This window comes from Mesoplodon densirostris, chromosome 4 (genome assembly GCF_025265405.1).
Source record: "Mesoplodon densirostris isolate mMesDen1 chromosome 4, mMesDen1 primary haplotype, whole genome shotgun sequence".
NCBI lineage: Eukaryota > Metazoa > Chordata > Mammalia > Artiodactyla > Ziphiidae > Mesoplodon > Mesoplodon densirostris.
In genome coordinates, this window is record NC_082664.1 from 1,430,683 (window position 1) to 1,443,109 (window position 12,427).

Sequence of the window (12,427 nt, forward strand, 5' to 3'; positions counted from 1 at the left end):
GCATCGGTCCCCAACCTTTTTGGCACCAGGGACCGGTTTCGTGGAAGACAATTTTGCCCTGGGGGCGGGGAGGAGGGATGGTTCAGGTAGTAATGCCAGTGATGGGGCGCGGCGGATGAAGCTTCGCTCACTCACCGCTCACTCCCTGCTGTGCGGCCCAGTTCCTAGCGGGCCGCGGACTGGTAGTGGTTAGGGTTAGGCTGTGGAACTTCAAATACAGAGGGCCAACTGTAAAGTTTTCCTCAGATGTTTGACTGCTGGGCAGGGGCTCGGTGCCCCTAACCCTCAAGTTGTTCAGGAGCCGATTATGCTTCCCCCCATTCCGCGTGCTGGCTTTTCCCTCTGCTGGCGGTGTCCTCTGATGATCCAAAGCTCTTAGTTTTTTTTTTTTTTTTTTTGTGGTACCCGGGCCTCTCCCTGTTGTGGCCTCTCCCGTGGCGGAGCACAGGCTCCGGATGTGCAGGCCCAGCGGCCCTGGCTCACGGGCCCAGCCGCTCCGCGGCACGTGGGATCTTCCCGGACCGGGGCACGAACCCGTGTCCCCTGCGTCGGCAGGCGGACTCCCAACCGCTGCGCCACCAGGGAGGCCCGGCTCTTAGTTTTGACGAAGCCCAATTCATCTATTTTCACTTGCGTCGCCTGTGCCGTTGGTGTCGTACCCCAGACGTCGTTGCCGCATCCAGCGTCAGGATGTTTCCCCCCGTTTTCTTCTAGGAGTTTTATAGGTTTCGTTCTTACATCTATGTCTTTGATCCACTCTGAGTTAATTTTTTCACGTGGCATCAGGTAAGCGTCAAACTTCATTCTTTTCCTTGTAGATATCCAGTATTCCCAGCACCGCTTGTTGAAAAGACAGGGAATTCCCTGGTGGTCTAGTGGGTAGGACCCTGTGCTCTCGCTGCCAAGGGCCTGGGTTCGATCCCTGGTCAGGGTACTAAGGTCCCACAAGCCACGTGGCATGGGCAAAAAAAAACCCCCAAAAAACAAAAAAAAACACCTTCTGCCATTGAACAGTCTTGGCAACCTTGTCAATTATGATTATTTTTTAATAGTTTATTACAAAAAGTTTATTATATTCATAAGTTATAAGAGAAAAAACAATGAAGTCATTTCCGAAGATGTCAAAAAGGGACTTAATATAATTTAACAGGCATTTCTAATTCAGTAAAAGTTATTAGCGTATTACAACAAAAAGAATATAAGAGAAACTAAAAGCAACATTAGATTAGATTAACAGTGAAACACTAGCAGCCATTCCATTAAAGTCAGGAAGAAGACAATTATACTCACCATCACTGCTATTTAAATCATGCAGGAAATCAATTTAATAGGCCAACTAAAAAACATCCTAAAAATATTAGAAGAAACAAACTTTTCACTATTTTCAGATGTTATCATTGTCTTCCTAAAAATTTCAAGAAAATGAACTGGGAGAGGACTTCCCTGACGGTCCAGTGGTAAAGAATCCACCTTATAGTGCAAGGGACACGGGTTCATCCCCTGGTCACGGAACTAGGATCCCACATGTCGTGGGGCAACTAAGCCCACGCGCCACAACTAGAGAGACTGTGTGCCTCAAACTACAGCGCCCACGTGCTCTGGAACCCACACACCACAACCACAGAGCCCACGTGCCCTGGAGCCTGAACACGACAACTAGAAAGAAGCCTGCATGCCTCAACAAACAGCCTGTGTGCCACAACGAAATATCCTGCATGCCACAGCTAAGAGACCCAACACAGCCAAAAATAAATAAAATAAATAAATATAAAAAAAGAAGTTAACTTGTTTTTTTTAAAAGAAAATGAGCTGGTAAATTATTAGAAAAAATAAGAGTTTAGTATAGTAACAAATTAGAAAATAAATATTCTGAAATAAGTAGCTTTCTATATACTGGCAACAGACAGAAATATAACTGAGAAAAATCCATTCACAGTTGTGACAATAAAGCAGTCAAATATCTAGGAGTAAGTGTAAATTGAAAATAAATGAATAAAGTCTATATGAAGAAAACTGTTCAACACTGCTGAAGAACAGAGAAGAAAACCTGAACATATGGAGTGACATACCATGTTCATAGATGAGGAAATTCGATATTGTCAAGATGTCAATTTTCCCCCAAGTAGATTTTTAAATTCAAAGCAATTCCATTAAACATATTCTACATTTGAAATAGTGAAAATGTATAATCTACATAAAAGATGAAAATAGTGCAATAAACATTTGTACACCCCTCACCTCAATTTACCAGTCGTTAGCATCTTGCCACCTTTACTTCACCTCAACTAATTTATTTTCTGAACGTTTTGAATGTAAGTTGCAGACAGCAATGTCACTTTGCCCCTGAATACTTCAACATGCATCTCCTAAGAATTAAGGCATTCTGACACAGCCATACTCATCAGTTTCACACTTGAGACAGTTAACAGTAATCCTATAGTTCCACCAGAAACAGTGCTTGTCAAATTTTACTACACATGTGAGCCACCTGGGGATCTTGTCAAAATGCAGATTCTGATTCAGTGGGTCTGGAGTGATGGCTGAGGTTCTACATGTCTAACAAGTTACAGAAGGATGATGATGAGGCTGGTCTGGCAGAACACACTTGGAGTTTCAAGGATCAAATATTGTTCCTTCTCTACCCCCTTCCCAGGTTATCCCTCCTCTCTCCTCCTCTAAAGAAGGAACCATTATCTTAAACTTGGTGTCGTTTATTCCTATGCAAGTTTTCATACACTTATTAGATATAGGCATCCCTTAACTATACACAGTATGTTTTCCATATTTTTTAACTTTACATACGGTTTCACATTGAACATATTCTTGGGCAACTTGCTATCTTCATTCAGCATTATGTGAGGTTTATCCATGTTGATAAATGTAGTTCTGAGCCATTCATTTTAACTTCAACAAATCTTCCCCAAGGAGATATGGCTGGTGGGTAGGCTGGCTGCAGAGAACGCGCAGAAGTGTGGTGATGGAGGAGTTGGGATTTGGAGTTGGACATTAACCAAGCTGCTTCATTTTCCATTGTGAGGTTGTAATTCACAAACAGCCTAGCTTATACAGTTCTGGAGGTGGGAATTCCAACAGCAAGGCTCCAGAATATTTGATATCTGGTAAGGGCCTGCTTCCTTGTTCATAGATAGCCGTCTTCTTGCTGTGTCTTAATGTGGCAGAAGGGCCCTTGTCAGTTATTTTGACTTTGCTCATGGTGTATATTTTGCCTTGATAGTGGGGTTTTTTTGTTTGTTTCTCTCATGTGGTTAAATGTATCTCTCTTTGCTTTTATGGCTTCTGGACTTTGAGGCTTGGTTAGAAAGGCTGCCCCTACTCCACAGTTATAAAGGGATTTGCCCAGGGTTTCTTCTAGTACTTTTATGGTTTTATTCTTCTACATTTAAAACGTTGACACATGTGGAGCTCATCCTGGTACTCTGTGAGAGGTATGGCTACAACTTACTTTCTTCTAGGCAGCTGCACAGTGTCCTGGCGTCAATCAAAAACAACACCTCGGGGCTTCCCTAGTGGCGCAGTGGTTGAGAGTCCGCCTGCCGATGCAGGGGACACGGGTTCGTGCCCCAGTCCGGGAAGATCCCACATGCCGTGGAGCGGCTGGGCCCGTGAGCCATGGCCGCTGAGCCTGCGCGTCCGGAGCCTGTGCTCTGCAATGGGAGAGGCCACAACAGCGAGAGGCCGGCGTACAGCAAAAAAAAAAACAAAAAAAAACCACCTCCTCTCCCCCACAGCCACGGATTTGAGGGGCCATCTTCAGCCCACGCTAAGTGTCTGCAGGCATGTGGGTCAATTTCTACATTTCCTATTCTGCACTGTGGCTCATGCATCACATGACAGGACACTAACACCTTGATAATCGAAGATTTGTGATATGAATTCATGTGAGAGCGGAACCTATTCTTGCTTATTTTTCTATTTGACCAGTTTGCCAAATTGAAAAGGGAAGATGAGCTTTTAGCAACGCTTACCGTTGATGACACTGAGCTGTGAAGCACCTGGGGAGCACCCTCTGTGCTGGTGAGTCTTTCTCTCCAAGAACACGGTGTCTGCCCCCCCCGCCAGGTCTCTTGGTAATGCCCTGGAGTGTTTTAAAGTTTCTCTCAAGTAGGTTGGCACTATTTCCTGTTAAGTTTATTCCTGTTGTCCAATGTGCCTTTTTCACTCGTTTATCTTCTAGAGTCTGTTTACGTCTATGAAGACTGCTGATTTCCGAGCAGTTGTCTGCACTCCCTTCCCGAGCCCTCTGCTGTGGATGCAGCCCAGCCCACCCTCCTGTGCTGGCGGGGGGCACAGTCACGTGCCCCCCGTGATGCTGGCATCACCTCCTCCCCAGCTGCTCATGTTCTCCACCTCCCTTGCTCAGCTGCGTGGGCCAATGTGCCCAAGGTGGTGCAGGTCACCTTGGGGATGGTGACACACCTCCAGCTCCGCTCTGCTCTGCCTGGCACTGTGGTTCTTCTCACTCCTTTTTTCCCCAGGTGTTTTGCTCTCCTTCATGACAGAGATCTTCCCCGAATGTCTGGTGCCCTTGGCTGTTAATTCGTGTTTAAAGCGGGGACTAGGACTTCCCTGGTGGCTCAGTGGTTAAGAATCCGCCTGCCGATGCAGGGGACACAGGTTCGAGCCCTGGTTCGGGAAGATCCCACATGCCGCGGAGCAACTAAGCCCGTGCGCCACAACGACTGAGCCTGCACTCTAGAGCTCGTGAGCCACAACTACTGAGCCCATGTGCCTAGAGTCCGTGCTCCGCAACAAGAGAAGTCACCACAATGAGAAGCCCGTACACCGCAACGAAGAGTAGCCCCCGCTCGCCACAACTAGAGAAAGCCTGCACACAGCAACGAAGACCCAACACAGCCAAAAATAAATAAATTTTAAAAAAATAAAAGAAAAGAAAAATAAAGCAGGGACTGACAGTTGATAGCAACGTGGGCAGACTGGGGCTTGGTAGCTGGGGCAGCTTCCTGTTTCTGTGGCCTCAACCATGCAGCTGGGAGCTGACCCTCCAGCTCTGCCCACCCCGTGGCCACCCACTGGAATGTGGTTGCCACCTCCTGTTGGCCGGCCCTCCAGCCCAGTTCTGTCCTGTGGGTTCCTGCCTCCCTCAGAGCCCTCTGCAGTCGTTTCAGTGGGACACCTCAGAAGCAGAAAGGCACAGGTTTGCTCAGCTTTCTGTGTGAGGCTGGACGTCTGCAGACCCTTGTCAGGGGAGGTCTTCTCAGACCTAGGCCTCAGCCCGAGGTCGCTGCCCTTCTGTGAGCAGGTGTCCCCACCATGTGGGGTGCTAGGACCCTGCAGTGACCACTGCAGATGGGGGCGGCTGGAAAGGGCAGGGACCAAGGGACTGGTAGGGCTGGTAGGGCCCACCTGTGCCAGCCGGGCTTGTCCCTGAAAGACGATGCCTGACAAGGCCGAGGTGTGGGGAGGTCCCGAGGAAGAGCCTTCCGTGCCGAGGGTGCACCAGGAAGGGACAAAGAGGATGAACACCCTGCAGGACAGAGAGACGGCAGCCTGGTGCGCCCATCAAGGCCACAGCAAGTAGCTGACATCGCCCAAGGGCTGGCAGCAGTGGAGGGAAAAGGCAGGATGACACCGGAGGAGCGGCCAGGGTGTGGGGGACACTGCAGGTGACTCCGTGCCCCCAAGTCAGAAACCTGGAAGTCTGCGGAGAGGGGTCTGCACCCCTTCCCCACCGCCCCAGAAGCCCCTCTCCTCTGTGCCACCTCCTGCCTCCCAGCCTCATCCCCACACACCCCTTACCCACAGGGGCCCTCACCTCCCTGAACTGCAAACTTGGCAGGTCGCCCCTGCTCAGGAGCCGCCCGGCCCCTCCATCGGCAGGTGCGCGGTGGGATGGCCCCATGCCCCGGCCCCTCCCGCGGAGTCCTTGCCCCCGACAGGTACACGCTTGTGTGTTCTATGTCCTAGCTGGCCCATCCTGAGATGTCGGCCTCATGGAAGCAGAGGCGCGGCTGGTTTCCGGCAAGGGCACAGCTGGTAGGGCACATGGAGCCCGCTTTCCTTCTCCGCCACCTTTTCACGTAAACCTTTGACCTCGAGAACACCCACGCAGACGGGTCGAAGCACACAGCTCCACGGGCTCCACTGAGCCTGGCCTGCCACAACCCGGATCCATCTAGCCTGGCCTTGACCCTGACGCCCAGGGAACAATACAGAACTCCTGGGGGCGTGGCTTCTGTTGCTTGCGAAGCGCCCCCGGGGCCAGAGGAACTGTGTCCTGTCCCCTCGCGGCTGCACAGACCGAGCAGCTGCCCACCCACTGGGTTGGGAGGCAGGCAGAGGTACCTCCAGACTGGGGCTGTCGCAAAGCAAAGCCTCCAGAAACATTTTGGCCAGACTCTGGTTGACAAGTTCTCCTGCTGACTGCCCGCCTACCTGGTCAGTAGGACACCATCCCTGCTCTGCGGGCAGAGCTCCCCCTGACTGGGATCCCTCCGCTCAGTGGCGCCCGGGGTTGGGTTGGCCGGCAGAGGGGCAGAGCCCACAGCTGTGGGGGACAGGAGGGGCCACGCCCACCTTGGTGCCCACCCAGGCTCTGGGAAGAGAATGCTGACGCTCTGCATGGCCCCCAACCCAGCACCTGCTTCTTATCAGACGCTGTTTGTTTGGCCCTCCCCCAGCTCGAGAGGCCCCTCTCCACCCACACCTCCCCGGACAGTCCCTGGGGTTTCCAGAGAGGAGCCCGGGGGCCCAGAGGCCACAGCCCGCTTCAGCTTACCCAGTCCTGAGTCTGCAGCACCTGCTGACTGCTGCTCGGGGCCCTGGGCTGGCTCCAGGCCACTTCTGGGCTTGGTGGAGCCGAGGGCTGCCCGTTCTCTTGGGACGGCTGCGACTCTGGCATCTTCCCCAGGAAGGCCTTAAACAAACGCTTCCCGCTGTCCATCTCCAGCCCCTTGGGGGGCTCGCCTGCACCTCTGGGGCTCTGGGGGTAGGTGCCCACGGCTACCTGGGCCCCTCGGGCAGAGGGAGGCCGCGTCAGGATCTGCGGGGCTCATCTTCCAGCCACTGCCCAGACAGTGCTGGGTGGGCCTCAGCCAGGGACACCCAGCAGGGTCGACCCCCTTGGGTGTCCTGAGTCCCCAGCTCCTACAGCCATTCTTCTCCACATGGTCAACCCAGGCCGGAGCAGCTGGGCCGCCGCCCTGCCCGGCCTCCTGCAGGCTCCCCCAGGGACGCCCCCTCTCCCACCGAGGCTCCAGCCGCAGCTCCAGCTCCTTGGATGTGCCCCCAGACGGCCCAGGTGCGTCTCCTCAGGACCCTGCCTGCAGGGCGCACTGAAGGCGCGGAACGACCAGGCGAGAAAGAAGGGCCCCCCCCAGCTCTCCCCGTCTCCCTCCTCCCGACCCCTCACCTCGACGCCCCCCCCGCCCACACCCCAAGGTCCAGGCTCTGCGCCCCCCGCCCGCACGACCACGCGTGAAAACGCCGCAGCAGACGGCAGCCGGCCCCTCTCCACTCCATGGGGTCTGGGGATGAGGAGTTCGCTGAGGGGTGGCAGGGCAAGGGTCATAGGGACACACGGACGAGCGTCAGAGGGAAGCATGGGAGGCGGCGGTCAGCGGGGGAGGGGCGGGATACACTACAGGTACGGAGGTGGGGGTGAGGTGGGGTACACAAGGGGTGCAGGGGTGGGGAAAGGGCGAGGTACACAACCCATGGGAGCGGGGGTGGGGAGTGCACACTACGGGGACGGGGCGGGGTACACTGGGTGGGGGCGGGGAGGGGCGGGGCACACTACGGGTACGGGGGCGGGCCCATCGTGGTGGGAGGGTCAAAGGGTGGGGCCCACAGCAGTTCTGGAAGGCCCGAGGGGGCGGAGTCGAGCCCCACGAACTTCCGCTTCGACAGGCTCCGCCCTGCCGTTTCCGCTTCCGGCCCGTTTCCGTGCCTGCGTCCTGGGCTCGGTTGTCAGGGGCCGACCGGGCTTCCGCTCGCCACGCGGACCTGGTTCCACCCCGGAGTCCATGGCCCGGGGCTTCATCTCAGGCTCTCGAGGAGTCCCGGCCCCGCACCGCTCGGAGGGGCTCGCCTCGCAGACGCCCCCAGCCGTCCGCGCCCTGACCCCAGGCCCCCTTGGGTCCCCGCCTCGCATGGGGGCCTCGGAGCGCCGGCCCGCGACGTGCGGGCGGAGCTCGCGCCTGGACGGATGGAGGGGCCGAGGCTGCTCGAGAGGAATCACACAGCAGGCGAGGGAGGGCCTGGGAGTGCTCCCCGCGTTTATTAGTGTCGCATCAGCACCTTAAAATACTCCACGTGGTCACATAACGTGAGATTAGAATCTGTTTTCCAAAAACGCTATTTACATTAATCCTGTTTTCCATTAAAAAAAAAAAAAAAAACCTAGCAACACGTACATCCTAGAAACCAAACAATGCACAAAGAACTGGACGGGGGGTCTGCAGGAACGCACAGCGGCACCCCTTAGCCTCCCCTGGGGGAGGGACCCCCAAGCCCAGTCCTCAGGCCCCTGCCAAGGACTTATCTTCCTCTCCACCGGAGGACAGAACGGGTCTCGGGAGGGGGTCAAGGAACAGGTGTAGGGGTCAGTCAACTGGCCTTTGGGAGCAAGTGGCCCGATCTTGTCATGAGGAACCTGTTCTGGGACAAAGGCCAGTCAGGTCTTCATATCTGGGAGCGAGGACAGGGCAGCCTGGCCCTGGCTGCTCTGATCTGCCTGCCGCTGCATGGAGACCTTTGGTTCTGGACCCAGAGTCCCTCTCCTTCCGGATCTGCAGCTGTGACACTGACTCGGGACACCGGCCTGGATGCCCTGAGGAGATGGGGACCCAGGGGACCAACACGAGGAGGGAGAAGCAGTGGCCCGGATACAGGGCTGGAGCTCACCTCCACGGGACCTCAGCGAGGGCAGAGCCTGCCCACACCATGCCACCAGGCCCACGAGGAGCCTGGCCTCACCCGAAGGTGACTGGTGGCTTAACCTTTGAGTCTTAGGGACCACTGGTCACCCCATGGGCTGAAAACCCCCGCTCCTGTCCTGTGGGTCATGGTCTGGGGCCCGTGTTCCTCACATGCCCCCACCGCCCTCCATGTGCTCACGGCTGCACTGGCTCAGTCACAGACAGCTTTGGCTTCTGCATCACCTTCCTCCCAGGGACAAAGTGCTTTTGTATGTATCCTCAGAACAGCTCCATGAGGTAGGCTGGGGAAACGTGACCATCCCCGTTTAGCCGATGGGGAAACCGAGGCACCGGCGTGAGCAAAGCCCAGGTCTCCAAGTCAGTTATGGTGGTCGGGGCCATCTGCACGACCTCCTGGGCCCATGAACAGTGTGGCCGGTGGGCCCCGTGGCACTGGACAGACCACAACTGGGCTCTGCAGGCCTAGCGGCATAGGGTGGAGGTGCTGGGTGTCTTCTCCTTGTGGGTACAAGGCCACAGGGAGGTGTGAGGACAGCTCACAGTTGGGATGGATGGGACGCCCCCGTTGGCCCTTCTTCTAAAACTAGCTCTGCAGCTGGAAAGCTAAGTCAAGGGTGTGTCACCCGCACCTCCTTCCTGTTGAGTGTGACCTTTGGAAACTCGAGCAGTAACCAAGGCCCTGAGGCCAGTGGCGGGAACGAGAGTGGGGAGGCTCAAGGTCCCCAGGCTGCTTCTGAGTGTAGCCGCAGGTAGATGCTGCACAGGCCGCCCAAGGGGTCCTCAGCTCAGTGGCCTGCACCCTCACCCAGGTCCTTCCCAGGGAGGGGCAGGGGCCCTGGTCCAAGGTCATGTCCAAATGCTGTCTGCCAGCTAAGTCCAAGGCCCTCAGCCATGGACACTCGGACCCTGTACAGCCACCTGGGGGAGGTAAGCAGGTAGTCACAGGTAAAAATAACAGGCCATCTTCCATCCACCAAGCGGGACCCCTCTGTGCCACGGGCTGTTGGTGAGGCCTGTCCCAGAAGAGCGGGAAAGGCCTGCAGCCTGTCTGCATTCGGCACTGTTTCGGAGCACAGCACGTCTGGCTCTCGGCCCTAGGGAACGGGGCTCACAGCCCCCTGGGTGGGTCACCACGGTCCTCCAGCCACAGCTGCCAAGGGGCAGGAGCTGGGGGGCTCTTCCTGTGGAGCACTGGGATGCAGGCCTGTGGGGGAGTGGGAGGACTGGCAAGGACCCTGGCCTCCGGTGGAGGGTGGGCTTGCCCCCCACTCCGCGGGGACCCAGACGCCAAACCCCTCCGTCCTGGGGAGCCCGGCCTAGAGGTGGGGCCCCAGCTTCACCCACAGCCCCAACGGGGCTCGGCCCCTATGGTCTGGCCGCCTTGTCTGAGCTCTTACTGGCCACATTAGTGTTGCAGATGACAAACACCTGGCTGCCTGGCCAAACACCTCCCAGCCAGCAGGGGGGCTGGGGTGGGGGCAGGAGGTGGCAGCTGCGGAAGCCACTGTGCCCACTAAGCTTGGGGCGGGCGCAACTCGGAGCAGCAGAGCGGCGCCGCGGGGACGGCCGGGGGGAGCCGTGGGTGTGGGGGGCTGGGACCCCGGGCAGCACAGCTGGCTCTGCCTTAGCCCTAAGGGGCTGTTGGGGCTTCAGAAGAGCAACGTCTGTTTGGCAGCTACATTGCAACATGTATTTGAAAGCATTAAAAATATCCGCTACTATAAAACCGCCACTGCCCCCTGTGGCTGGAGTTTACTGCGATCCACGAGTGGGCGGTGCTGGGGCATCTCTTGGCTGGTTGGTGGCTGGGGCCCAGGGCTGGGCTGACTGGCCCGACTAGCCTCTGTTCCGCCCAGGACGCCCCCGACAGAAGGCTGGCCTTTGGCCTCTGGCCACCCAGCTCGGTGCCTGGGCACACAGGCAGCCTGGGGTGCGGGGGGCCGCCCGCCGGACCCTGGCTCCGAGGAAGCAGAGTCCTGGCTTTCAGCAAGGACAGGACACAAGGGCAAGAACCCTTCCTGTTGCGGGGCTGCGTGGGGGGAGTCCTGAGGCCACAACACACCTTCCACGATTCTCAAGTTCAACACTGTCCGCCTGACCTCCCACCCCTGCCGGAACGTTCTGGTTAATAAGGAGAGCAGTTATGGGGTCCCGGTGGGGGGCTGCCCCGTTAGTTTCCAGGTAGTGAGCATGTTCATACTTAAGACTGTTTCTCTCTGGGTTTTTAAGGGTCTGTCTCTGCAGTAAACTGAAATGTTAACAGAAAAGCAGCTGGGCCCTCCCGGCGCTCGGCCATCGCAGGGCTGCAGGGCGGGGGGCCGGCGCGGCCCCTTGGCAGGCGGGGCTAAAAGGTGGACTTGGAGTGTCCGAAGATGCAGATGGGGAAGTGCTTGACGTGGGAGGACCACTGGGCCGCCAGCTGGAAGAACTTGACGTCGTTCCACTCCACACCGTCGATGAGGACTGTGGGGACACAAGACGCCTGACCCGCCGGCCCCCCCTCCCGGCCGCGGCGCAGAACGGGGCTGCAGGGCCTGACGCCTCCGGGGACTCCCAGGCTCCCAGGCGACACTCGGTGGTTCTCAGTGGCCCCGTAGGAGGAGGTCTGGGACGGCCCAGCCCACCTTGCTGATCTTCCTGCCAGCTGCCCAGCACCGCCCCCACGGCCAGCCCCTGCCCGACGTCAGGGGGGCTGCTTGTCCACAGCCCCTCCGCCTCAGCAGGGGTCTGCAAACCCAACTGAAAACACTCTCCACTGAAACCGGAAAATCAACAGAGGCAGGCAGACGCGAGCTCATGAGAAAAGAAAAATCTCGAGAGCTCCATGTTCTGTTAGTTGCAGAGTATCTTCTATAGAAAGTCTGAGATAAAGCACAAAGGACTGAGAAGTTACTTCTCAGAACTGGAAAAGCCATTGCACGCACACAAATTGCCTCATCCACGTGTGTTCAAAGCTTAAACTACGTAATATGACTTCATAGCAAACAAAAGCATTTCCTGAGGTGAACTTAGAAAAGCCACCCAGCTCGGCTCTGCTTTACTTCCATATCCTACCCACCCCCCCACACTCCCGCTGGGGGACAGAGAGAAAGAGACAGAGAGAAAGACAGAGAGAGGGAGGGAGGGAGGCAGCGCTCACCTCGCAGCATGTTCTGCTGGTGCTTGGCGGTGCAGATGAGACGGCTGATACCCTCAATGCACTGGCTTTTGGACTCCACATCCTTGTCCTTGGTTTTCTTGGGCAAAAACATCACTAGGAGGAAAAGGGGCTGTGCTGTCCTCCCGTTGTCCCTCAGGGATGGGGGTGGGTAGCAGGGGCTGTGGGCTCACCTCGGCCCTTGGACCCTGCTCATCTGGACCCCCTTCCGCACGGACCCTGCCTGCCACCGCCCGCCCACCAGGAGGCCTTTGCCCGGGGGCTCTGGTCAGAAGCGGCCCCCAGGCCTGTGGTGCCCTCAGGGCCTGCCCGGCGGCCCCTTCGATTGTCCCGACAGCCAGCCCGCCTCCCC

General features: G+C 56.8%; 1 protein-coding gene across 3 annotated transcripts in view; it reads right to left on the reverse strand.

Moving 5' to 3' along the window:
* Positions 1–8,230: 8,230 nt before the first annotated feature.
* The window catches only part of PACS2 (phosphofurin acidic cluster sorting protein 2), a 62,907-nt gene continuing 58,710 nt past the window's right edge, over positions 8,231–12,427 (reverse strand). For 2 of the 3 annotated variants that reach the window (XM_060095528.1, XM_060095527.1), the window contains exons 23-24: positions 12,058–12,171; positions 8,231–11,381 (exon numbers count right to left, since the gene is read on the reverse strand). In XM_060095528.1, coding sequence (XP_059951511.1) covers positions 11,263–11,381; positions 12,058–12,171 — 233 coding nt within the window. In that variant the 3' untranslated portion in view covers positions 8,231–11,262. Of the gene's footprint in view, positions 11,382–12,057; positions 12,172–12,427 lie in introns of those variants that run through there. The other variant, XM_060095529.1, reaches the window with a different exon arrangement.